The 25170-nt window shown below is 43.7% G+C and overlaps 1 protein-coding gene across 4 annotated transcripts in view; it reads right to left on the minus strand.

The window, feature by feature from the left end:
* akap10 (A kinase (PRKA) anchor protein 10) overlaps window positions 1-25170 on the minus strand; it is a 110926-nt gene that overhangs the window by 66405 nt on the left and 19351 nt on the right. For 3 of the 4 annotated variants that reach the window (XR_011933704.1, XM_072469741.1, XM_072469740.1), the window contains exon 2: window positions 18844-18894. The exons of the other annotated variant lie outside the window; for it this stretch is intronic. Coding sequence is in view for 2 of the 3 variants with exons in the window: in XM_072469741.1 (XP_072325842.1) it covers window positions 18844-18894 (51 nt within the window). In the remaining variant the exon portion in view is untranslated. The remainder of the gene's footprint in view (window positions 1-18843; window positions 18895-25170) is intronic. 4 annotated transcript variants of the gene reach the window in all.

The raw sequence follows: 25170 nt of genomic DNA on the forward strand, positions 1-25170 counted from the left end.
AACTTAAAATGTTCCATCCCAGGCAACATCTGCTAAATCTCCTCTGCACCCCCTCTAGTGCAATCATATCCTTCCTGTAATGTGACGACTAGAATTGCATACAGTATTCCATCTGTGCCCTCACCAAAGTTGTTTGCAACTCCAACATGGCCTCCCTGCTTTTGTAATCCATGCCTCGATTGATAAAGGCTAGTGTCCCATATGCCTTTTTCACCACCCTATTAACCTGTCCTCCTGTCTTCAGTGATCTATGGACAAACACTCCAAGGTCCCTTTGTTCCTTGGAACTTCCGAATGTCATGTCGTTCATTGAACACTTCCTTGTCAAGTTTCTCCTTCCAAAGAGCATCACCTCACACTTTTCAAGGTTAAATTCCATCTGCCACTTTTCTGCCCATTTGACCTATCCATCTATAATCTTCCTCTAATCAAAGGTAGGCAACCTCACTGTTAACCACCCGGTCAATCTTTGTGTCACCTGCAAACTTACTGATCCTCCCCTCATAGTCATCTATGTTGTTTATATCAATGACAAATAATAGGGGACCCAGCACAGATCCCTGTGGTATACCACTGGGCACTGGCTTCCAGTCACTAAAGCAGCCGTCTGTCATCACCCTCTGTCTCCTGCAGCTAAACCAGTTTTGAATCCACCTAATCAAATTACTGTAAGCATCCTCATGTTTAAACCTTCCTTTCCCTGCTTAAATCTTGCTTTCCTATGTAATCCCTTTTATGTTCTATTATGCTGGCTGCTACAATGCTGCAGAGTGTACTTTTAAACTGAACTAACCCAGTCTAATGTGTTATTTGGACTGGTCCAAGGACTCCCCCTGGTACAGTGCACTATTTGGCATGGTCCAGTGATGTCACATTTTGATGGACTTGGCCAATCAACTCGTTTGGAATCCCTGGACTTGTGTGGCTTTCGATTTTGATTAGTAGAGTGCTTCAGAAGTTTCTGGAAGAAGAAGGCAGACTCAATTTTGAGTTCATACCCGTTTTGACTCAGGAGAGCGGGGGACACAGGTTTGGTGAGGTCTGATGATTAAAACTCTCACCAGTCAGCCTATGAAAGTTTAATTTCTGATTAAAAGTCTGCAAGCAGTCTCTCTCTCTGTAGGTCGCCTGTGAAAGCATAACCCCTGTTCGAAAGGCTGAGGAAAGCCCAGGTTGATATCTCTCCTGAGATCTCTAAAGGTCTTGAAGAAAAGACCCTTTTTCTCCATCTCTCCACTACAGTTAGTTCTGACTTGCTGAAAGAGCAGGCCAGCAGTCGAGAGGCGGCGTGAACGGAAAATTATCTTTTAAATTCTCAGGCAGAGAATTCTAATATTATCTCAGTGAGACTGAGACCAGTCTGGTGAAGGTCAGTCAAGCAAAAGTGACATCCCAGAGGAAATTCTGCAGCCTGAGGGTTCTCGTTGAAGGCACAAACCAGAAGGTCCGATCCAACCGGTGGGTTTCAAGACATCGTGTCCTGAGAAGATAGCCGACTACAGAGACTACAACATCAGCAGCGAAGATACTCATCTCTCATTCCCATTTAAATCCGTTATTTTTATCCTTCCCTTCCCCACTGTGCGTCTGTCTTGCGCGTGTGCTTGTGGGTAGAGGGTAGGGCAGTAAAGGAGGGAATAATTAGATTAGCAGACTGTTGTTCTATTATCGCTTTTATATATTTATCCCTTTTCTGGTTATAAATAAAGTTATAAAGTTTTACTTACAAATCTGCTGCCTGTAAGTCATTGAAGCAGTCAAGGGTGAAAGATCTCAGAAAATATATGAATTATTGGTTATTGCACTTAGGTTGGGACTCCAGGGCCTGTGGAGCTGGAATTGACCACACACAGCCCAGGGTGTCGTAACATTACCATGTATCCCATGTGCATTTGCCTTTTTTATAAGTCTCCCATGTGGTACCTTGTCAAAGGCTTTGCTGAAATCCATGTAAACTACATCAACTGCATTTCCCTCCTAATGTAAGCCTACTTGTGACAATAATAAAGATTATCTACACACCGAGTCACCTTCTCAAAAACAAATCCAATTTGTTCGGCATGACCTCCCTCTGACAAAGCCATGCTGACTATCCCTGATCAAACCTTGCCTCTCCAAGTGGAGATAGATTCTCTCTTTCAAAATTTTATCCAATAATTTCCCCATCTCTGTCGTCTTCTTAATCTCCCAAGATATCTGTCTTCCTCTAATTCATGCTTCTTCAGGAGCCTAGATTTGATAGCTTCACCAGTGGCAGTCATAACTTTCCCTGCCAAAACTCTAAACTCGGAAATTCCCTCTCTTAAAACCTGTCCATCTCACTACCTCTTTTTCTTCCTTTATTATAGAATGGTTGAGTCCAGGAGGTGACTATTCTGCCCACCTGGTCAATACTGGCTCTCTGCAAGAGCCACTCACTAGTGCCACTCCCCTACCTTTCCCCCATAGCCCTGAAAATGTTTCTTTTTCAGATAACAATTACGATGCACTTTATTTGAGCAAACATCTTAGGCTGTTTTACTATGTTTTTACAATTTGTTAAGTAAATATGTGTTCTTGCTGTTGTGTGGTTGTGGGCCAACATACTGGGAGAAATTGGGGGCCTCAATAAGGGACCAATGTTCAAAATGGAAGTGTCACATTGATGCATTAGACAGTGAATAAATGGGCTGAAAATGTTCTTATGCTATATGTGACACCTCCTGATGCTGGGTGTATTCTCCAATTACTAAGCATATCTTTAAAGCAGCACACCTGCTATTTTAGTTGCTACATCTTGTCATGACACATTTTGTTTTGCTTTATAGAATCACAGGATTGTTGAGGCGCAGAAGGCAGCCATTTGGTCCACTGCGTCTGCACCAGCTCTCTGAATGAACAACACACCTAGTACCATTCTCCCGCCTTCTCCTCATAACCTGCACATTCTTCCTTTTCAGACAATTTAATTCCCTTCTGAACGCTTGAATTATATTTGCCTCCACCGCATTCTCGGGCAGTGCATTCAACATGGAAAGTATCTTCTCATATCACTTTTGCTTCTTTTTTAACAAACATTTTATGGTGACATTTATGGTTTTATAACAACATAAGATGCAAATACAAATGTAAATATAATTTGGTACGTAACCCGTCCCAACCATACCCCGCCAACATATCTTATACACACAATTCCCCAGTCCCTCCATCTCGTCTCGCTGATCCCGCCTAAACTAAACTAAACAAACTCCTGCTAACAGTTTTGTTTTCCCGAAGAAGTCGATTAACGGCTGCCACCTCCAAACGAACACTAACATTGATCTCCTTAGGGGGAAACTTAATTTACTCAAGCCTGAGAAACCCAGCCATGTCGCTAACCCATACCCCCAATTTCGGGGGCTCAGAGTCCCTCCACGCTAATAAGATCCATCGCCGGGCTTCCAAGGAGGCAAAGGCCAAAACATCAGCCTCTCTCGCCCCCTGGACTCCAGGTTCTTCCGACACTCCAAAAATCACCACCTCTGGACTCGGCGCCACCCTCGTTTTTAGCACCGTGGACATGACTCTGGCAATCCCAGCGCTTGACATCAGCTGTACGTGCAGGGACTTGGCCTGCTCACTGCTACACTGCACACAGCCTCATTTCCTTCTCATTTAAGGCAGTAGCTGCCGACATCATCAATATAAATGCTGGTAGACCCATTACGAACACTAATAACACTTACTGCTAATAAACCCCATCAATGCCTACTATATCTTACTGGTACCTAATAAACCTTACCAAGATGAATAAACATTACTAATACTCATCATTCGCTCGGACTGAGCTTTCGCCTTCCCTCTACATTCTTTGTAGCCTGGCTGGTCTCGCTGTTTCGCTAGCTCGGACTGAGCTCTTGCCTTCCCTCTCCACACATTTTGCAGCCTAGCTGTTCGCACTGTTTCTTGACACTCGGACTGACCTCTTGCCTTCTCGCTCTATGGGCAACATGGTGCACAGTGGTTAGCACTGCTGTCTCACAGCGCCAGAGACCCGGGTTCCATTCTCACTCCAGGTGACTGTGTGGAGTTTGCATGCTCTCAGTGTCTGCATGGGTTTCCTCCAGGTGCACTGGTTTCCTCCCACAGTCCAGTCCAAAGACATGGCAGGTTAAGTGGATTGGCCATGCTACATTACCCGTTAGCGTCCAATGGTTAAGTGGGGCTATGGGGATAGGGCAGGGGAGTGGGCCTAGGTAGGGTGCACTCGATGGGCTGATTGGCCTCCTTCTGCACTGCACATGCTCGTTACAGTCCAATTGTTCTCGCTGTTTCTCGCCACTCGGACTGAACTCTTGCATTCCCTCTCCACCCTCTTTGTAGCCCAGCTGCTCAGGTTGTTCCTCGCTTTAGGAGGGAGCACAGAATGGGAGTGTATGGAGTTTGCACATTCTCCTCGCGTCTACTTGGGTTTCCTCCAGGTGCTCCGGTTTTCTCCCCAGTCCAAAGATGTGCAGGTTAGGTTAACTGACCATGCTAAATTTCCCCTTAAAGTGTTCAAAGATGTGGTTAGGTTGGGTTTCAGAGTTGCGGGGATAGGACGGGGGAGTTGGCCTCGGTGGGGTGCTCTTTCGGAGGGTTGTTGCAGACTCGATGGGTTGAATGGCCTCCTTCTGCACTGTAGGGATTCTACAAAGAGGCATTGTTATTCCAAACGTAAAATATTGAATGCTGGAAATTTAAAGTAAAAATATAAAATGTTGGAAATACTCAGCAGGTCAGCCAGCATTTGTGGAGGGAAGGGTTAGCGTTCCAGCACTGTGACCTTAATTCCACCTCATCACCAGACTAAGTGTGCAGATGCTTTGTTCACAGGTCATCAGTAATGATGTCTTGAACCTAGCTAGAAAGTGTTGAGTGATGGATGCAAATTTTTATTCCTCTCCTCAATTCTCTTCTCCCACCTGCAAGGAAGCACTTCACCTTCATTCAGTAATTACCAGAGTACCTGAAAAACTGCATTAGGATCCTGGTGCACTGCAAATCTAAGAAAACGAAAAAGCCCGCGCAAGGAAGGCAAGGACAGAAACAGGGAAATAGCCAGCAAAGTAATTGCCAGGTGCAAGGACATAGATGTGCAGGTTAGGTGGATTGGCCATGCAAAATTGTCCCTTAGTGTCCAAAAAGTTAGGTACGGTAACTGGGTTAGGGTGGAGGCGGGGGCTTAAGTAGGATGCTCTTTCCAAGGGCCGGTGCAGACTTGATGGGCCGAATGACCTCTTTGTGCACTGTAAGGATTCTATGATTCTAAAGGCTCTGAGCAAACTCACTTATATAAAGCTGACGGCTGCTGATCCTTCGTAATATATTCAAAATGAGCTCCATACCTTCAACGATTACAAATAGCAACAATCTTTCCAAATTCCCACATAACAGGATCCATTTAACCACATTATCAAAACATATGGTTACCAACAAATCTAGAATGTTCCAGGTAGAATGTTTAATTCCCATTCAATCCAACACAGTTGGAAAGGTACAGATTTAGAGAAAAGCCTGCTGTTTAAACAGGTATTGTAATTGCTTAATTAAAGGGAGCAGATTATGTTTTATCATGCTCACAGCACCTACAGATTATGTCTGCCACAGACAGGAAATGTTGACAGCGTTTGACTGCAATTGACTCGGTTTAAATTTATCCTGCTGCAGCCAGGTTAGTGAAGAATGGGCCCAACATCACATCTTGTTGAAATGTTTTATCTATGTGTTTAAATCCAACTGTTCCTTGTAAAACAATGCGAGCTTCTGAAATTTACAGCAGGGAATACTGCAATATGGGTTCTATTCTGCAGTTTGGAAAAGCAACACCATTTCACCAACTTGGACAAAGTGCCTAATTTTCTTCTGAATAGAAATTTACACCAATAATCCCATCTTCATTGTTCAATTTAATAGTTATCAGAATAAATGCTGCAAGATGCAATAATGGCATAAGCTGAAAGTCACTAAACAGCAAGGTGGACCGGCATTTTAAATTGACAGTTTTATATCATTCCATGTTTTCCAAATGCACTGAGTCAAAATAATTTCCCTTGAAATCATAAAATTGACCAACATGACTAACCCCATCAACAACCGAGGTTTAAATCCATTTGGTTTGAACCATTAAACTGAAAGGTTTGCACTATACCATCTAAAGCAATTTATTTTCATGATGTGCCAATTCCAGTCTGTCAAACATCACTTCATCGCATTGAATGATGGGTCAAACCAAATCATTTTTTAAAAAACACTTGCATCTAGGTGTCCCCAAAACACTTTACAGTCAACAAAATACTTCTGAAATGTAGTCACTGTTGTAATTTGGGCAACACGACATTCAATTTACACACATCAAGGCCCTTCTGCCTTATGTATTGATTGAAATAGAACTGCGGACGTTGATACAGAGATCTCTCGTTCTCCTCTTCGAATTGTATAATACGTACCTCTCAGAGGACAGAGCCCCCTTTTAATATCTCAGCCTAAGAACGGCAACTCCAACTGTGCAGCATCCCCACAGTATTCTGCTGAAGAGCTAGTCCACATTACATACTCGAGTCTTTACAGTGGAACTTGAACTTTATGACCTTCTGATTTAAAAGCAAGAGTGCTATCATGAGCTAAGACTGCCACTTCTGAAAGGAACAGGAATCAACATTTATGGGGAAATAACTTTGGCTTCAGATAAAACAAGACATTAAAATACATTTTCAACATTTTTGAAAATAAATTTAGAGTACCCAATTCTTTTTTCCAATTAAGGGGCAATTTAACACGGCCAATCCACCTACGCTGCACATCTTTGGGTTGTGGGGGCGAGACCCACACAAACACGGGGAGAATGTGAAAACTCCACACGGATTTTCAACATTTTAAATATTTTTGAGGAATATTGAGAACATTTTGATCATTTGTATCTTTAGCAGTGTGGGGTGTTGAAGTTCTCACTAACTAAATATATCTCTTCTGCTACCTTATTTATTACTTCATCATCTCACATTGACATAGAGCAGTTTCACTTCATCAATACAAATGGTGCTGTATTGTTGAAGCGCCTGAAGTGAATTTGAAAGCAAGAGGCAGGAGTCAACCACAAAAGCGTGTTGCACCATTTCTGCTTCGCCCCTGCTAAACTACAATTCAGATCAGTGCGAAGCAAGTTTTTTAAATTACCAGCGGTAAATTTTCTTGTTTTCAAACCACTCTAATGGGGCCAGAGAACTGCTAATATTGCACCACTGTTTAAAAAGGGAGGAAGACAAACTAACCTCGATGGTAGGAAAAGTATTGGAAAAAATTCTGAGACCTAGTATAAATTGTCACTTCGAGACGCATGGAATAGTCAAGAAAAGCCAGCATGGAATTAAGGGCAAGTCACCTCTGACTAACTTGATTACATTTTTACAGGAAGCAAAAAGGAGGGCCAATGAGGGCAACACATTTGATGCAGTCTACATGGCTTTTAGCAAGGCTTTTGACAAAGTTCACATGGTAGTCTGGTCAGTAAATTGACAGCTCACGGAATCCAAAGGGAAATGGCATGACAAAATTAGTTCAGTGACAAGAATCAAAGGTTTATGATCAACAGATGTTTTTCTAACCGGAAAGTGAGCCCCAGATACTTATAGTCAATGATTTAGACTTAAAACATGAGGCACAATTTAAAAGTTTGCAGACGATAGGAAAATTGGCTATTTGGCTGATAGTGGGGAAGACAGCTGTAGACTGAAGGAAGGTAATAATAGATTAGTCAGGTGGGCAGAAAAATGGTGAATGAAATTCAATCTAGAGAAGTATGAGGTTATGTACTTGGGAAAGACAAACAAGGCAAGGAAATTCATGGTAAGCAATAGGATTCCATAAAGTGTGGAGGAATAGAGGGATCCTGTAGTATATGTCTATAGATCCCTGGTTGTACCAGGGCAAGTAGATAAAGTGGTTAAGAAGGCAGCTTTATTGACCGAGACCTAGAGGGAATGTGCAGGAATCACCAGAATACAGAGTTTAAGCGTGGTCACATTACAGGAAGGATGTGATTCCACTGGAGAAGATACAGAATAGATTCAGAAGGGCGTTGGTGGAAATTGAGAATTTTAGCCATGAGGAAAGATAGGGAAGGCCAGGTTTGTTTCTTTTGGAATAGAGGAAATTAAGGGGTGATTTAATTGAGGTGTATAAGATTTTTAGTGGTCTAGATAGAGTGGATAGAAAGGACTCAGTCCCATTACCAGAGAGGTCAACAATCAGGAGGCAGATTTAAAGTACTCTGTGGAAGAAATATCAGAAAATTATAGACTCCCTGGAATCCCTACAGTACTGGAGGAGGCCATTCGGCCCATCAAGTGTGCACCGACACTCCTTAAGAGCATCCCACATAGGCCCAAGCACCCACCTATCCCCATAACCCCACCTAATATTTTAGACGCCAAGGGATAATTTAGTATGGCCAATCCACATAACCTCAACATCTTTGGACTGTGGGAAGAAACCGGAGCTCCCGAAGGAAACCCATGCAGACACAGGAAGAACGCGCAAACTCCACACAGACAGTCGCCTAATTGAACTCAGGTCTCTGGTGCTGTGAGCTAGCGGGGAGCAGAGGATGATTACTTTCATCCAGAGATGGTGGAATGGCTGATCAGGAGAGAAACCCTCATCTGTTGACACTTGGGGGCATTTTTTAAAATATTCTTTCAGGGGATGTAGGAGTTGCTGGCAAGGCCAGCATTTTTTACCAGCTCCCAATTGCCCTTGAACCGAGTGGCTTGCTCGGTCATTTCAGAGGGCAGTTACGAGACAATCACATTGCTGTGGGTCTGGAGTCACGTGTAGGCCAGGTGAGGATGACAAATCTCCTTCTCTAAAGGACATTAGTAAAGCAGATGGATTTTCTGCAACAATCAAGGTTATGGTCACCAAATGAGAATAGCTTCCAATTCCAGATTTTTTTATTATTAATTAAACTTAAATTCCATCAGCTGCCATGGTAGCAAGCATTAGCATGGGCCTCTGGATTACTCATCCAATGACATTACCACCATGCCACTGTATCTCCGACAATATCAAAGTCTGAAATGAAGCATCCACCTGCTGAAGCAGACATAAAAGATCTCTTCTGGTGTCCCAGCCACCATTTAACCCTTAACTCACACAATCCAGATATAATAGCTCATTGTTGCTTGTGGGATCTAATTGTATGCAAATTGGCTTTGCATATGTCACAATACTGTAGGATTATTCAATGTGGAGAAGCTAGAGGAAAGTTTCACTGAACTCAATATGCTTTCACTTCACATGTGCTTTTTGCCTGTGTCAGAAAGTTACAAATTTCAAAAACCTGGATATAGATGAAGTTCTAAGAAAAAAAATCATCAACCGCAACTCACTTTTCTTTCTTCACAGATGCTGCCTGGCCTGCTTTTGTAGCGTTTTCGGTTTCTATTTCATTTATCTCATAATAATAATATTTATCGTCACAAGTAGGCTTACATTAACACTGCAATGAAGTTACTGTGAAAAGTCCCTATTCGCCACATTCCAGCACCTGTTTGGGTGCACGGAGGGGGAATTCAGAATGTCTAAATTACCTCACAACGCGTCTTTTGGGACTTGTGAGAGGAAACTGGCACATCCGGAGGAAACCGGCGAAGAAGAGCGTGCGGACTCCGCACAGACAGTGACCCTAGCCGGGAATCGAACCTGCGACCCTAGCGCTGTGCTATCGTGCCACCCCCTCATTGCCATTTATGGGACTTAACTAAGTGGAAATTGTCTGATCTTCAAAAGTAATGTATTAGCTGTGCTTCAAGGTTCCCTGGTTATATGGTAGTTGCTGTAGAAATGGAAGATCTTTCTTTAAATTTATCGCTTCAAACTGTTTCATCAGTATCACCACCAGTGTAGGAACTGTAATCAGAAGCACATCAGCCCTATGTTATGCATCTGAAAATACCCTCTTCCTGATCCAACAAGCTCCGAGGACAAAACCTTTATATGTCGTGCTCAGCCCAGGTGACTTTCGCAGTGCAAGTAGACAAGTCTAATAGTTTCACCTGTCCTTAGCATAGTGGAAGGAGATGGCTACAATACGGCTGCATAAAAATGCCCCTCTTCATCACTGCACTTCACTGAAATTCCTAGTGATAACACTGCATAAATGATACCGCTCAGTGACTGGCAGTCGTACAACAGAAGGGCGAGAACAATTTATCAAGCCAACAACACCTGAGAATCTAGTTCAGAGTGTCCGGGATTCTATTTTAAGACCGCTAATGTGAGAGAAAATGCTCTTGCTCTACATTTTCAAAAATCTTTTGATGTTAAGATAAAATCTTTTCTCTCAAAGCAATGAATCATAAATGTCACCAAAGCAATAAAATTAAGTCAAATCAAATTTGGAATGAAGAATCATGCTCCAAAGAGTTCCATTATTGCCTTTTCATTCACTTTGTCAAACTGCATTGAAAGCTTTGAAGACACTGAATAATTTGTCAAACAATAGAATCATTGTTTCAAATATTTATAAAAGGTTCCATTTCAAGTCACACACGTGTAATTATGTCAAGATGTTTAGATAGTCAAATGCATGTGCTAAGTATGGACTATTTTAGATCGGATGAGGTTACCCATGAAGATCCCGCCTTCTCAACCTTGCCCCTTACCCGAGGTGTGGTGATCCTCAGGTTAAATCACCACCAGTCAGCTCTCCCCCTCAAAGGGGAAAAGTAACCTTTGGCCATTTGGGGCTATGGCGACTTCACTTACTTACTTATTTTAGACATTTGAACAACTAAAGAATTTAGAACTCCTACCCTATAAAATGTTGATAGGAGTTGGTTGGGGAAATTGTTAAAAAAATAAGCACCATGAGAACAGATGCGAACACTAGCAAATCTCAATGCAAACAGAACTTATTTATTTGTGGATTGCAGACTACACTCGGTTCAAACATTTTAAGCATTAGTCTCTGTGCTATGACTAAAACTGTGAATGTAAATTTTAGAACCGCTTTCAGAGGCTAAAGCTGAAGCAGGTCAATGAATTAGGACAACGCCATGGAAACATTTGAAGGATAAGAATGTTGAATTGATTCATGGAGGCACAGGAAGCCAACTGGTTTGGACCATGGTAATGAAAGTGCAGGTAAGCAATGCCATTCCGCACAATTTACAATTTATGAAGGCTGGACATAGCGGAACCAGTTCAGAAAGCATTTCAAATATAAAAGGCTTATAATAAAGTCCTAAAATTGAGTTTCTGCAAGAGAGTACAGTCTGAAATGAACAATGTTGGGGCAGCAAGTTGGCACAGTGGTTAGCACTGCTGCCTCACGGCGCCGAGGTCCCAGTTCTGGGTCACTGTCCGTGTGGAGTTTGCACATTCTCCCAGTGTTTGCGTGGATTTCACCCCCACAACCCAAAAAGATGCGCAGGGTGGATTGGCCATGCTAAATTGCCCCTTAATTGGAAAAAGAATAATTGGGTACTCTAAATTTAAAAAAAAAAATGAGCAATGTTACAAAGCATAGAAGTTAGGAATCTTAGTGATCAGAACAGATTTAGAGAAACCAAGCTCAATATCGAATATAATGCAGAGGTGCTTTACTACTGGAAGGAAACAGGGATAGCAGGCAGGAATGGCTGATGCACTGAAGGGTAGAAAAACCAAGAAAATATAAAAATCAACCATAGATATTGTTTCTTATCCCATGTCTAGATTCTGTCACTGAGCAGATGCACATGGAAAATAACAAGGAGAGGACTAAGAACGTCGGGGACATCAGATATGACTGTACAGTCTGAGGATATATGGCTATCTATTGGGACAGCTATGATTGGAATCAGGAGAGAAAGCAGAATTGCAAAGGTCAGGCAATGAAAAAGGTTCCAACAGGCTACAATGACCAGTGGAATTCAAGACCCAGTTCAAGGACAACAAAATCACAGTCAAATAGAAGATGGCATTTATAACTTTGAGAAGAGTAGATTCAAAGAATGGTGGGAGAGTTGTTTGTGACATAAGAATAGCTGAAAAAGAGAGAGAAAGAAGACAAAGTATATCAGGACATAGTCACTGGGTGACACAAACTTGTTTTTTTAAAATCTTGTACATCACAGGAGGACTTTAGTAAGTTGGTGCTTCTTGTATAATAAGAACAGAAATACTAATGTTGGAAATGCACTTGCACTTTTGCTAATATAGAATAATCACTGCAATAAAAAATTGAATTGTGACGCTTATGATAGTGTCATGCAACTTTTAAAAAAATCTTTTCTTTAACTTTTTTCTAATTAAGGGGTAATTTTAGCGTGGCCAATCCACCTACCCTGCACAACTTTGGGTTGTGGGGATGAGACCCACGCAGACACGGGGAGAATGTGCAAACTCCACACGGACAGTGATCCAGGGCCGGGATCGAACCCAGGTCCTCAGCACTGTGAGGCAGCAGTGCTAACCACTGCGCCACCGTGCCGCCCAATAGTGCCATGCGAATTAAAAGTATTTTTTTCTGTTATTGGCCTCGAATAATGCTAAGTTACAATTCAAATAATAATATCACAGAACAAACGCCTATGCTAATTATGTTTTTACAAATCCTCCAGATGCACATGCAGCAAATTAGTGGATCCTTTTTCGCTACGCTTTTAAGAAATCAATTGAAAGAAGTAAAATGGAAGACAGAAATAGGTAGTAAAGCCTAAAAACTTCTTGGTAATGTTGAATTTAAAAATGCTAAACCTGCCAAGGTTGCAGTTGATTGCCTCTTCGCCTTCCCTCCCCAGCCCCCTCATCAACTCCACAGCTACGGAACAACATCTGTTCTTCTTCGGAATGGACTGAACTACACTCCAATGGGTTTGGTTTTTGTTGTAGGCTTGTCAATCCAGACACCTGTCATCAAGTTCTGAAGCATTTCCGAAGCCAGAAGAGGCTCAAGGGGCTGAGTGGTCACCTGTCTCCCTCAGCTCATATCCCGTCACAAAGAGCTAAATATTATTTAGCTGACAGAACATTACATAGAATTCTAAATTATAAAATAAAAATCAAATATTTGTAAACAATTTAGTCATGAATTTCCAAGATAGAGGATGTTCAATCATGAAGACGTAGACCGTAATAAAAAAACTGGGACTTTCATGCGTATAAGGAATTTAAGGAAAACAACTTAAAAGTGGCAGTGGCTTAAATTCTCACCTCCTGGCAGTTCCAATACACAATAATTTTCTACTGCTGTCTGGATCAAGCACAATCTGTACATTTCACTGAGCTTCATTGACTTGTATCTAGAGAATCAAATATCTTCACCCTTACCTTTATGTTCCTCTATTGCCTTGACAATCTTCAACTACATGTCCTTGGTTACACCGTATGCTCCTCCAAAACTGACCTACTTCTCCTAACCTATTCTGTCATAGTGTTAAGATCCCTCATAAATTATCTACTCTCCAGGGAATCTCCAGTATTGATAGCAATGTTCCATTAAGTATCGTTCAGTAAACAAGTAAATGGTTAAAATTAATAATTACCTAATTTTTTATGACCTCTTAATTGCTGCTTTAGCAGACACACAATTTGGATAATTTAACCCAAGTTCTTTAATAATATTACTGCAACAAATATATAACTCAAGCTTTTAAAATCCTTTCTGTAACGGATCTAAAATACAGTATATATACATATATCAATTTCTTGCATTCATCACAATTGGCATCCAACCATTCAGCTACTATGCTCCAGCCTGGAAAAAAATAAACTCCTAGCTCTCTTTTTTGACAGTTGTTTGCTTTTTCCTCTTTCAGTCTGCTGCTTGGTCGCCACTAGATACCCATTCGGGAAGTGAAATTATCCACTTTGAAGAAAGCAAATTATTTTTAAAAGGCGAGTAACTTGTAAATGTTGATAGTTAGAGGGATGGGGGGGGGGGGGGGGCTTTGTATACAAATTACAAAGTTAACGTTGAGGCAACAAAGAAGGCAAATGGTACGTTAGCCTTTATTGTAACCGGAGGTTAGAGTACAGTAGGAAGAAAGTCTTTCTGCAACTGGCTTTGGCAAGACCACAACTGGAATACGGCGTACAGTTTTAGTCTCCTTAACCATGGAAGGTTATCAGCAAACAACAACAGCCTCCCTTACCGCTCCAACGGTCCAGCCAGCACTGTCCACTCATACAGTCCCCAGTATCTGGGTTTTTTTTCACCCTGCGAGCTGGTCACCCTGCTAGTCAACATTTGATGTAGCCCTCTAAAGCGAGGACACAAAGACAATCAGAGATACGAGGCTAAGGCAGCAGGTGGAGCTGATGTAGAAGTTTAGCTATGACATTAGCAGAATGGGGCTGATGGGATGCACTGCCTACTCCTGCTCTGTATCTTCAATGCTAGTGAATAATGCAAACAAATATTTTCCCTGTTCTCCATTAATTCTCGATCCCCTTTATCTCTCACCCCTCTATCCCCAAATTTTAGTGCCACTGATTCAAACAATGTTGCACATTGACAGTCCAAAGCTAAAGATAATTTATATAAAAGACATCCATAACCTACACAAGAAGCAGGAAGGTAAGATATTACATTCTACACAGAAAAAATAATTTTTCTAAACAATCTTAACAATCCCCACACAAGCTTCTCCTGCATCAGATGGGCCATCTAATTGAAATCTGGATGTCCCTGGGAGCAATTATACTCCAGTTGACTCCAAAGAAATCTCCATCATGTTTGCATCCAAAATATATTCAAAAAATAACAAATTACGGCCGAAGAATTTTAACTTGCATCAGCAACGATTAGACTAGTTGACATTAGGATGCACCTATTTATGTTACGTCTGCATAGGGAGTACACTTGATGGTCTTAAAAATAAAGGCCCAAGTAAAAAAACTCCACTGCCAATCCTCAAACTGCAATGAAAAGACCAGTTCCTACAACGCAACATTTTAACTACAAGACTCCTGCCAAATATCCCCAGTATTTTGGTTTTATATGTAGAAGTGGCATGAACACCAAATACACATTTACAAGAGTTTACTTAAAACTAGGGTGCCACATATCTTTATATTTGATAATGTTAGTCCCATCTAAATTCCAGTTAAGACACAAACAGTTATCATTCAACACCATTGGTACATGCATGAAGTATCTGCTAGAACAGGATGTCACATGCTGGAAGATAAGGATTTAAGCAGGTTAGAGGTCCGGCTTTCATTAAATTCCCTCCCACAGAGTTTATCCAACGTCCTGACTATCCTAGTTGCAACTACGTAGTTTGTTCACCTTGTGTTACAAGCACTTGGTTTATGGCTCAATTTACTGCAGGTGCCTGTACTCTCGCCCACCCACTTCAATCCTGGCTGTCACGTAGGATGACAGCTCTCTTAATTCAGTCTCAGACTGGATGTTGCAGAATTCAAGGTTGGTGGGTTCGAATTCGGAGCAACTAGGTTGATTCTTATCAAAGACCACCCAGAGGGATGCCACTGTTGTCTGTCACATTCAGACACTGCGATCGGTTTATTATTCAAATGTTTTACCCAGATGTCCTTATTTGCAGGATGAATAAAGTGAAAGCAGATACCACAGCAATGTTTAAGAGGCATCTTGACAAATACATGAATATGATGGGAATGGAGATACGGACCCTGGAAGTGCAGGTTTTATTTTAGACAGACATCATGATCGGCGCAGGCTTGGAGGACCTGTTCCTGTGCTGTATTCTTCTTTGTTCTTCTTCTACTTTGAGCATGAGGTTGAGCAGATGGTAATTCTCCAAGTCTTCCAGTCAGGCATATTCCTATCCTCCTGATACACAGGACCCTACCCGGTGACAAGATATTCCTATCCTCCTGATACACAGGACCCTACCAGGTGATAGATAAAGCAAACCCATCCTTTTACCGGGTGCTGATAGATTCCAGGAAAGCTGGATGGTACCATGTGAATGAAATGGAAGCATTTGGTTGGCAAAACAACTATCATCAGTACCATATAAAACCAGAGGGAATTGAGACAGTGGCCCCTGACCCCCAACCCCGGAGTCCAGGCCCTAACCCCTTGCTGCCAGTTACACCCTCACAGACCTCAAGACGCAAAACTCCGTCTAATGTCACGGAGAAAAAGGAAACGAGTCGTGATCAAGCCACGTAAACCCGAGGGCACCTGCCGCAGACACAGGGATCCACAGAAGCACCAGGTACGGCGCTCAGATAGGGAGGCAGTGGAAAAGCAGGTCCCAGGTAACCAGAACCCGCCCACTTAAAATCATCACCCCAGAAAGAATGCAGGGACTTTGCTGACCCCAATTGCAAATAAAAGAATTGTTTTGTATTTAACTTTAGGTCCTGTGACATCTCCTTCTTTCTTTAATTTCATGGAAGATGGCCTCCACTGCCTCTTCTGCTCAAAACTCATGCCGGTAAAAACAGCAGCAGACTCTAGTTCTGCTCAATAATTAAACTGTACTGGGGAGCGTCAAGGTCCGATAAGATTGGTATCAATTATCAGCACGTTATTACAGTACAGTATGATGTAGAGGTGCCAGCGTTGGACTTAGGGTGGGCACAATAAGAAGCCTTACAACATCAGGTTAAAGTCCAACAGGTTTATTTGGAGCGCAGCTCCTTCATCAGGTGATGAAGGAGATGCGCTCCGAAAGCAGGTGATTCCAAATAAATCTGTTGAACTTTAACCTGGTGTTCCAGTACGGTATGGTGGTCACAGTCATCATCGTACCACCTCCCCTTGGACCCCCTTACCTTGATCATACAAAACGTAGTTTCCTCTACGCTCTTCCAAACCTTCGCTTCGCCACTTCTTCTCGTCATGATCTTTTGTCATCTCTTCCTGTCTACATCTTCAGTTTGTGTAACTCTGCCCTGTGGCAAAAGCCACAACTCATCACGCCAGGAAAGCCACCAATTAAGCATGGATTCCTAAACCACCCCAATTTGGAGCAGACCACTACCACAACTCCTAGGCACACCTCCATCCTGATCATTTAAGAACTAGTCTCCCACTAAGTTGGCAAGTCTTGGCTATGATTTTCGCCATCTCGGACGAATCTTCGATTCACCATATCTTCCCGTCCATATCATCGTATCTTCTCATCTGCACGTCTTCCGCTTTTGCAACTCTGCCTTGTGGCGAAGGCCGCGACTCATCAATACAGGAAAGCAACCCACTTAAACACAGATGTCTAGACATCCCTGCCTTGTGGTGTTAGCTGCAAAACCCATTGTCCTCTTGACACAGATACCTGGCCACCTCAAATTTGGGGGCAAAAATGTAATAAAAGGGGTCAGTAAGAGCGTGAGCCAGCATCTGGCGGGAGGAAAAATGGAAGGAATCAGATATTGGGGAATAGTAACAAATGCTACCCTGATCTCTTTTCAGAACGCATAATGCACCCATGGTATGCTGCTTGGGATTCTTCGCCCTGGAATGGACACGAGGACACAGATCCACAGAAGGACCCGCAACAGGAAGATCAAATTAACATACCCTGGAGAAGGAACTAATGTGGCACCTGGATGTGGAAACAGTGATCCAGCGCCACGACCAAACAACATATTAAGGACTCTCGCCTCCAAAAGTTTTTTTTTGTATTTATCTGTATTTTCTGCAGTTTATTTTGTACATAAGCAGTTTAATCTTGTATTTTATTTATGATGTCTATGAAATGTATATTTGTTAGGTTAGGGATTAGGATTTGTTTTGTAAGATTCTGAAACTTGTCTGTCCAGGAACTTGCCTAGAGTTGTGATGCGAGTCAGTGGCACTCACTGGATCAAGAGAAGGGACTGTGATAAAATGGCCAACGGCCTGAATTTTAGGCCCGGCATACAATTGGACACTTTAAATTAAGAATTGGACATTTTAAATTAAAACCACAGTCAGAACCACAGACTGAAAGAAAAAAATGAAAATCGCTTATTGTCACAAGTAGGCTTCAATGAAGTTACTGTGAAAAGCCCCTAGTCGCCACATTCCGGCGCCTGTTCGGGGAGGCTGCTACGGGAATTAAACCGTGCTGCTGGCTTGCCTTGCTCTGCTTTAAAAGCCAGCGATTTAGCCCAGTGAGCTAAACCAGCCCCTTAACTGATGTGAATACACTGGACAGAGACAGACAGCAGGGGCAAGCCTGGGCTTGTCCTGTACACAGGATATTGGAAGATAATCGACCCCATTCAAATGGATCAATTGTTGTGGATTTCCCAGATGAAGCCAGGCTTTCTGGCACCTATCACCTTACAAGGGATAAGGTTAAATGCAGACAATGTACCAGAGGATGGACCTCTGGAAGGAGTTCCCGGTATCCTGCAGAGTTGCAATCGGCTACTCCATTGTGTGTTGCGACTCCTGCCTAGTGACCTCATTGGCTGATGGCCAGAAGAAATTTCTAGAAGGGCGAGAAGGAGGGGGATAAGGAGGAGGCAGCCAGAGTCCCTCACCAGTGAAGACTCTACACAGAGGCAGCGGAGAAGACTCAACGGCGGGCGGATCAAAGGACAGAAGGAAGCAGCATGTAAGACCAACCTTCACAGATGAATGCCCTGAGATGACCGGGACTCAAAGATTGGACCATAGCTCGATCCAGTTCATCGGCATGGGTAGTATTAAGAATCTTAGGCATACTCTAGTCAGGATAATTTGGGGGATAACTGTTTTATTCTGATTGTGTCTGTCCTTTGTTCACCTCGCAAATAAGGGCAGCTGGGTAAAACCTTTGAATAATAAAACTGGTTTTACAGACAACTTTACAGTAAACTTAGCATTGCTTGAGTTCTCATCAATGTCTGTGCGTTCCAACATGCGTTGGATTTAATTTAATCTTTTTTTGAAATTACCTTTATTGTTTTGTGGCTCTGGGAGTTTCTCTTTTTCTCCTTTGGCTTTACCTGTACAAAACACAAACATACTAATTAATTGAGTACTCTAGTCAGTAGTTTTAGTGTATCTTCAGTTATTGGCATCTACAGTTATCGTCACAGAAGTTTACATGTGTATGCATGCATTCCTCGATTAAATTAACAATCTGGGATTTAACAACTATTCTTCAAATAATCGTACATTTGGTACCTTAGGGAATGATCCTACAATAATCTACTGCACCAGTGAAGGAAAAGATCTTTTAAAATTTGAGAACCCAATCTAATATTGGCTTATTTGCACTGGGCAAAATGTTACCTGTTGTTTTAATATGAGAAAAGGTTAATAATTTCCACATCTGACAGATGTTTTTCCCTGAGGCACACATGCAAATGGAGAACGCTCACTCAAATTTGCTAACGTGACTGAAACAGGTCCAATGGTGCGGATAGAAGTTAACCTACATTAAAGGAGAATGACCAAAAAGACTTGCATGCAGCATATTTCTGGCATCGATATCAATTCATAGACCCACTACAGTGCAGGAGGCGGCCATTCAGCTTATCGAGTTTGCACCAACCCTCCGAAAGAATACTCTACCTAGGCCAACTCCCCAGCCCACCCCGCACTATCCCCATACCTTAACCTGCACACCCCTGGACACTATGGGGAAATTTAGCATGCCAATCTACCGAACCTGCTCATCCTTGGAATTTTTTGTTTTTAGTCTGCGCATTTAAATCAGAATGTCATAGCTGGGCACAAAGTTGCTTCCTCTAATGGTGGGTGATGGACAGCACAGAAAGATTTCAAGGGAGAAAATACAAGGAAAATAAAGTTGCAGGAATGGCAATGGAAACGAGCATTCTATAGAAAGGAAAGTGGACAAACAGTCCACTGCTGAGCAACAATATCCATTTTCAATATCTATGATGATCGGAATAGGTTCTATGCTTAACAGATGGAAGTGAGTTAGCCAGTTGAACCACACCAGTTGCTGAATGCATTATGCCAAATATTTGAACTCAGTCATGCAGCTTTGAATCTTGAACAACAGGAAACTAGAACGTTGGGGTGCTGAAGAGGGGTGGAGATAGAAAGATGGGAAAATATTAACATGTCTCTTCATGGGCAGCAAGAGAACAGATAGTTGCTTTACAAAGAGCTCCTTACCCACATATATAGTAGATGCATGACACAGAATGGTAGCAAGAAAACAAATGGAGGTGTCAAAAAAAATGCAATCTTAATGTTAGGGTTCAAATCACTCTCAAGACAACTGTATTTGGATTTTTTTTCCTGCTTAGGATGTTTTATGAGTCCATCATTTAGATGATAGCAGGGGCCATTACTTTTTCGTACTGTACAGCTGGTTTCCTAGTAAATTGCTGGTGGGCAGAAAAAACAAATTCAATATTGATCACTGAATGCAATCAGTCATGTTTATTACTTTTGTTACCACTTCACCAACAGCATCCAAGTCCAGCACATTGACCCACCATGCTCAGGTACAACTCTAAAACAAGTGCTAAAAGACAAATGCACTATAATTTACAACAGCTCCAGTAATGTTCCTTTAAAAAAAAAAAAGCTTCAAGGTTTCATCAAACCTGAATTGCACATTCGTAATTAATTAATCGTTTTGCTGCATGTAACTAGAAATTCACACTGGTTACGCAACTCAACAAATCAGTCAGCATGTGCGCAGAGTATAAAATTCAGGGAGTTGAAAAAGAGCAAAGCTACACACCAGCTGTTTGCAGATTTAAATGAGAAAATAGAGTGATGGAATGGCAGAGTTGAAGATGATAGTTGGGTGTGACTCGTTGTGTGCGTCATGCCTCCCACATAAGAGGTATTTCAAAAGAAATACATGCTGTACTAATCTTACTGGCCCTGATTTTGCCGTAAGAATTGCAGTGAGGTTATCAACGCTCATTGCTATTGAAGTGTAAATCGGACAGCAATTTCCAGTGACCATACATACAGGGTTAAATGTGGACATTGAAAATTCTGAAGTCATGTTTGATTCAAAATGTTCTGTTCACTCTCCACAAAGGCTGCCAGACCTACTGAGTGTTTCCAGCAAGCACTGTTTTTATTTCAGATTTTCACCACCCACAGTATTTTGCTTTCATTTTATATCTGAAAGAAGTTCCTGTTTCCATTTTGCTAGGCTAGAGCACTTTTTTTTTTTTTTAAACTGAGCACGTGCATTTGTTATAAACTTGGCGTTTCTGCATCTAGTTACTATCTCAAGTCCAAGCTCTGCACGTTTGAGAAAGGGAAAGAAACCAATTTGTTGTAAAAATCACGGCTTTTACATAATTGTAATGTTCTGTCCACATAATCATCTGCACATAATTACACAATTCCACATCTGTAACATTCATAATCATACAATCATAATATGTTACATCTTGTGGTGAATGTCAAAACCATAAAATACGATCTGACTGGTAATCCGAAGCTTAAACTTGAGCTGTCAGACCAGTTTCACAGATGAGGCAGATTCAGTCATTTGATGGATTATATAAAAAAATGTCAACAATGTAACAATTTTTTCAAGTCAACATAAATATTCAAAGTTAAGTGGTGTTTTTCGTGGGGCGCAAAAAATTCTATTTACCTTTACATCCGTCAAAATCAAAACAAAAGACTTCCGGGTGCGGCGGTGACCAGCTGAGTCGCACGTTTCAGCACCTCCCGTTGGAACGGACTTTTGGGCTCTTTTTCGGAGCCCCAACGGCAATTTTTGACGGCTAAAACCATTGTGCGGTGAAATAGAAGGGAATCCCCCCGGATATATATGGAGAAAGAAGAGAGTAGTGGCTGGATTGCAGAGGATCCTCAGGAGCAGCGGCAAGGAAGGGAAGCACGAAGCAAGATGGCGGCGGAAGGAGACCGTTCGGTGTGGGGCCCGGAACAGCAAGAGTTCCTGCGGCGCTGTGTGGAGGAGCTGAAGAAGGAGGTGTTGGCCCCGATGCTACAGGCGATTGAAGGGCTAAAGGAGGCACAGAAGACCCAGGAGTTGGAGCTTCGTGATGTGAAGGCAAAGGCTGCTGAGAATGAGGATGAAATACAGGGCCTGGTGGTGAAGACAGAGACGCACGAGGCACTGCATAAAAGGTGTAGAGAGAGGCTTGAAGCCCTGGAGAATAACTCGAGGAGGAAGAACTTAAGAGTTTTGGGTCTTCCTGAAGGTGCAGAGGGGGCGGACGTCGGGGCATATGTGAGCACATTGCTTCACTCGTTAATGGGACCGGAGGCCCCGACGGGCCCCTTGGAAGTGGAGGGAGCATATAGAGTCCTTGCGCGAAGACCAAAGGCAGGAGAAATACCTCGAGCCATAGTGGTGAGGTTTCACCGCTATAAGGACAGGGAGATGGTCCTGAGATGGGCGAAAAAGACACGGAGCTGCAGCTGGGAGAATGCGGTGATCCGCGTGTACCAGGATTGGAGTGCGGAGGTGGCGAGAAGGAGGGCGAGTTTCAATCGGGCCAAGGCGGTGCTACATAGAAAGAAAGTTAAATTTGAAATGCTGCAGCCAGCGAGACTGTGGGTTACACACCAAGGGAAACATCACTACTTCGAGACGGCAGAAGAGGCGTGGACATTTATTGTAGAGGAGAAGTTGGACTAGATTGGAGAGAGAAAGAGATTCTGTAATAAAGTAGTGGGGGGATTGTATGGGACGGGGAAGGGGGGGGGGAAATTTTATCTATTCCCCTCGTTGGGGGAGGGTATGGTGAACTGTGGGCGCCGGTGGGGAAGGAGAGGGGGAAGGAGAGAGGGAGCTGCGCCATTAGGGGAGGGGCCAAGTGGGAAACGCGGGCTTGGTTCCCGCATTATGGTAATTGCGGCGGGAAAGGGAGCGCAGGAAGGAGGGGGCCTTACACAATGGGGGGGCCAAGGATAAACGGGGGAAGCCGAGGTCAGCCAGAGTTTGCTGACTTCTGGGAGTAACATGGGGGGAGCAATTACGCTAGAAAGGATCTAGCGGGGGGGGGGGGGGGGGGTGTTTAACTGGGTTGCTGCTGCTAAGGGAAAGGGGGAGCTGTTATGGGGTGGGGTGGTCGGGACGGGAGGACACCGTCGGGGGGACAAACGGGAGTGTGGGAACTGGGTGAGGAGCTGGTCTAAAAAAGGGGATGGCTAGTCGACATGGGGGGGGGGGGGAAGAGAGGGGGGGGGGGGGGCCGGTTGATCACGTGGAATGTGAGCGGGCTGAATGGGCCGATTAAGAGGGCAAGGATACTCGCGCACCTAAACAAATTAAAGGCAGATGTGGTCATGCTACAGGAGACGCATCTGAAACTGGCGGATCAGGTCAGATTACGTAAAGGATGGGTGGGACAGGTATTTCATTCGGGCTTGGATGCGAAAAATAGAGGGGTGGCTATATTAGTGGGGAAACGGGTAGTGTTTGAGGCGAGGACCATAGTAGCCACAGTGGGGGTAGATACGTGATGGTGAGTGGCAGATTACAAGGGGAAGCGGTGGTTCTGGTGAACATATATGCCCCAAACTGGGATGATGCAAACTTCATGAAGCGTATGCTGGGGCGTATCCCGGACCTGGAGGCGGGTAAGTTGGTAATGGGGGGAGATTTCAACATGGTGCAGGATCCAGGGCTGGACCGGTCCACGTCTAGGACCGGGAGGAGGCCGGCAGCGGCCAAGGTGCTTAAGGACTTCATGGAGCAGATGGGAGGAGTAGACCCCTGGAGATTCACTAGGCCCAAGAGTAGGGAGTTTTCCTTCTTCTCCCATGTCCACAAGGTGTATTCTCGGATAGACTTCTTTGTCCTGGGAAGGGCACTGATCCCGAAGGTGACAGGGACGGAGTATTCGGCCATAGCCATCTCGGACCATGCCCCAGATTGGGTAGATCTGGTAGTAGGAGAGGAAAAGGAACGGCACCCACTCTGGAGATTAGATACGGGACTGTTGGCGGATGAGGGGGTATGTGTAAGGGTGAGGGGATGTATCGAAAGGTACCTGGAGATTAACGATGATGGAGAGGTTCAGGTGGGAGTGGTCTGGGAGGCACTGAAGGCGGTGGTCAGAGGGGAACTGATTTCCATAAAGGCCCATATGGGGAAACAAGAGAGTAAAGAGAGGGAGCGATTGTTGAGAGAAATTTTGAGGGTGGATAGGCAATATGCAGAGGCTCCGGATGAGGGACTGTACAGGGAAAGACGAAGGTTGCATACGGAATTTGACTTGCTGACCACGGGCAGGGCAGAGGCACAATGGAGGAAGGCACAGGGAGTACAGTATGAGTACGGAGAGAAGGCGAGCCGGTTACTGACCCAACAATTGAGGAAGAGAGGGGCGGCGAGGGAGATAGGTGGGGTGAGGGACGAGGAGGGTGAGATGGAACGGGGAGCAGAGAGGGTGAACGGGGTGTTTAAGGCATTTTATGAGAGGCTGTATAAGGCTCAACCCCCGGAAGGGAAGGAGGGAATGATGCACTTCCTGGATCAGCTGGAATTCCCGAAGGTGGAGGAGCAGGAGAGGACAGGATTGGGAGCACAGATTGAGGTGGAGGAGGTGGTAAAAGGGATTGGGAGCATGCAGGCAGGGAAGGCCCTGGGACCAGATGGGTTCCCGGTGGAATTTTATAGGAAATACATGGACATACTAGCCCCGCTTCTGACGAGAACCTTTAACGAGGCCAGGGAAGGGGGGACGGTGCTCCCGACGATGTCGGAGGCGACGATATTGTTGCTCCTGAAGAGGGACAAAGACCCGCTGCAGTGCGGCCTATCTCCCTTCTGAATGTGGATGCCAAGCTCTTGGCCAAGGTGATGGTGACGAGGATTATGTTCCAGGGGTGGTTCACGAGGATCAAACCGGGTTTGTTAAGGGGAGACAGTTGAACACTAATATACGGAGGCTGTTAGGTGTGATGATGATGTCCCCGCCGGAGGGAGAGGCGGAGATAGTGGTGGCGATGGACGCTGAGAAAGTATTTGATAGAGTGGAGTGGGATTACCTGTGGGAAGTGTTGAGGAGATTTGGATTTGGAGAGGGGTTTATTGGGTGGGTTCAGCTTTTATATAGGGTCCCGGTGGCAAGTGTGATCACAAACAGGCAGAGATCTGACTACTTCCGTCTATATAGAGGGACAAGACGGGTGTCCCCTGTCCCCGATACTGTTTGCATTGGCAATTGAGCCACTGGCCATAGCGCTGAGGGGCTCTAGGAAGTGGAGGGGAGTACTTAGGGGAGGAGAAGAGCACTGGGTGTCACTATACGCGGATGACTTGTTGTTGTATGTCGCGGACCCAGTGGAGGGGA

This window comes from Scyliorhinus torazame, chromosome 12, assembly GCF_047496885.1.
Source record: "Scyliorhinus torazame isolate Kashiwa2021f chromosome 12, sScyTor2.1, whole genome shotgun sequence".
Classification (NCBI taxonomy): domain Eukaryota; kingdom Metazoa; phylum Chordata; class Chondrichthyes; order Carcharhiniformes; family Scyliorhinidae; genus Scyliorhinus; species Scyliorhinus torazame.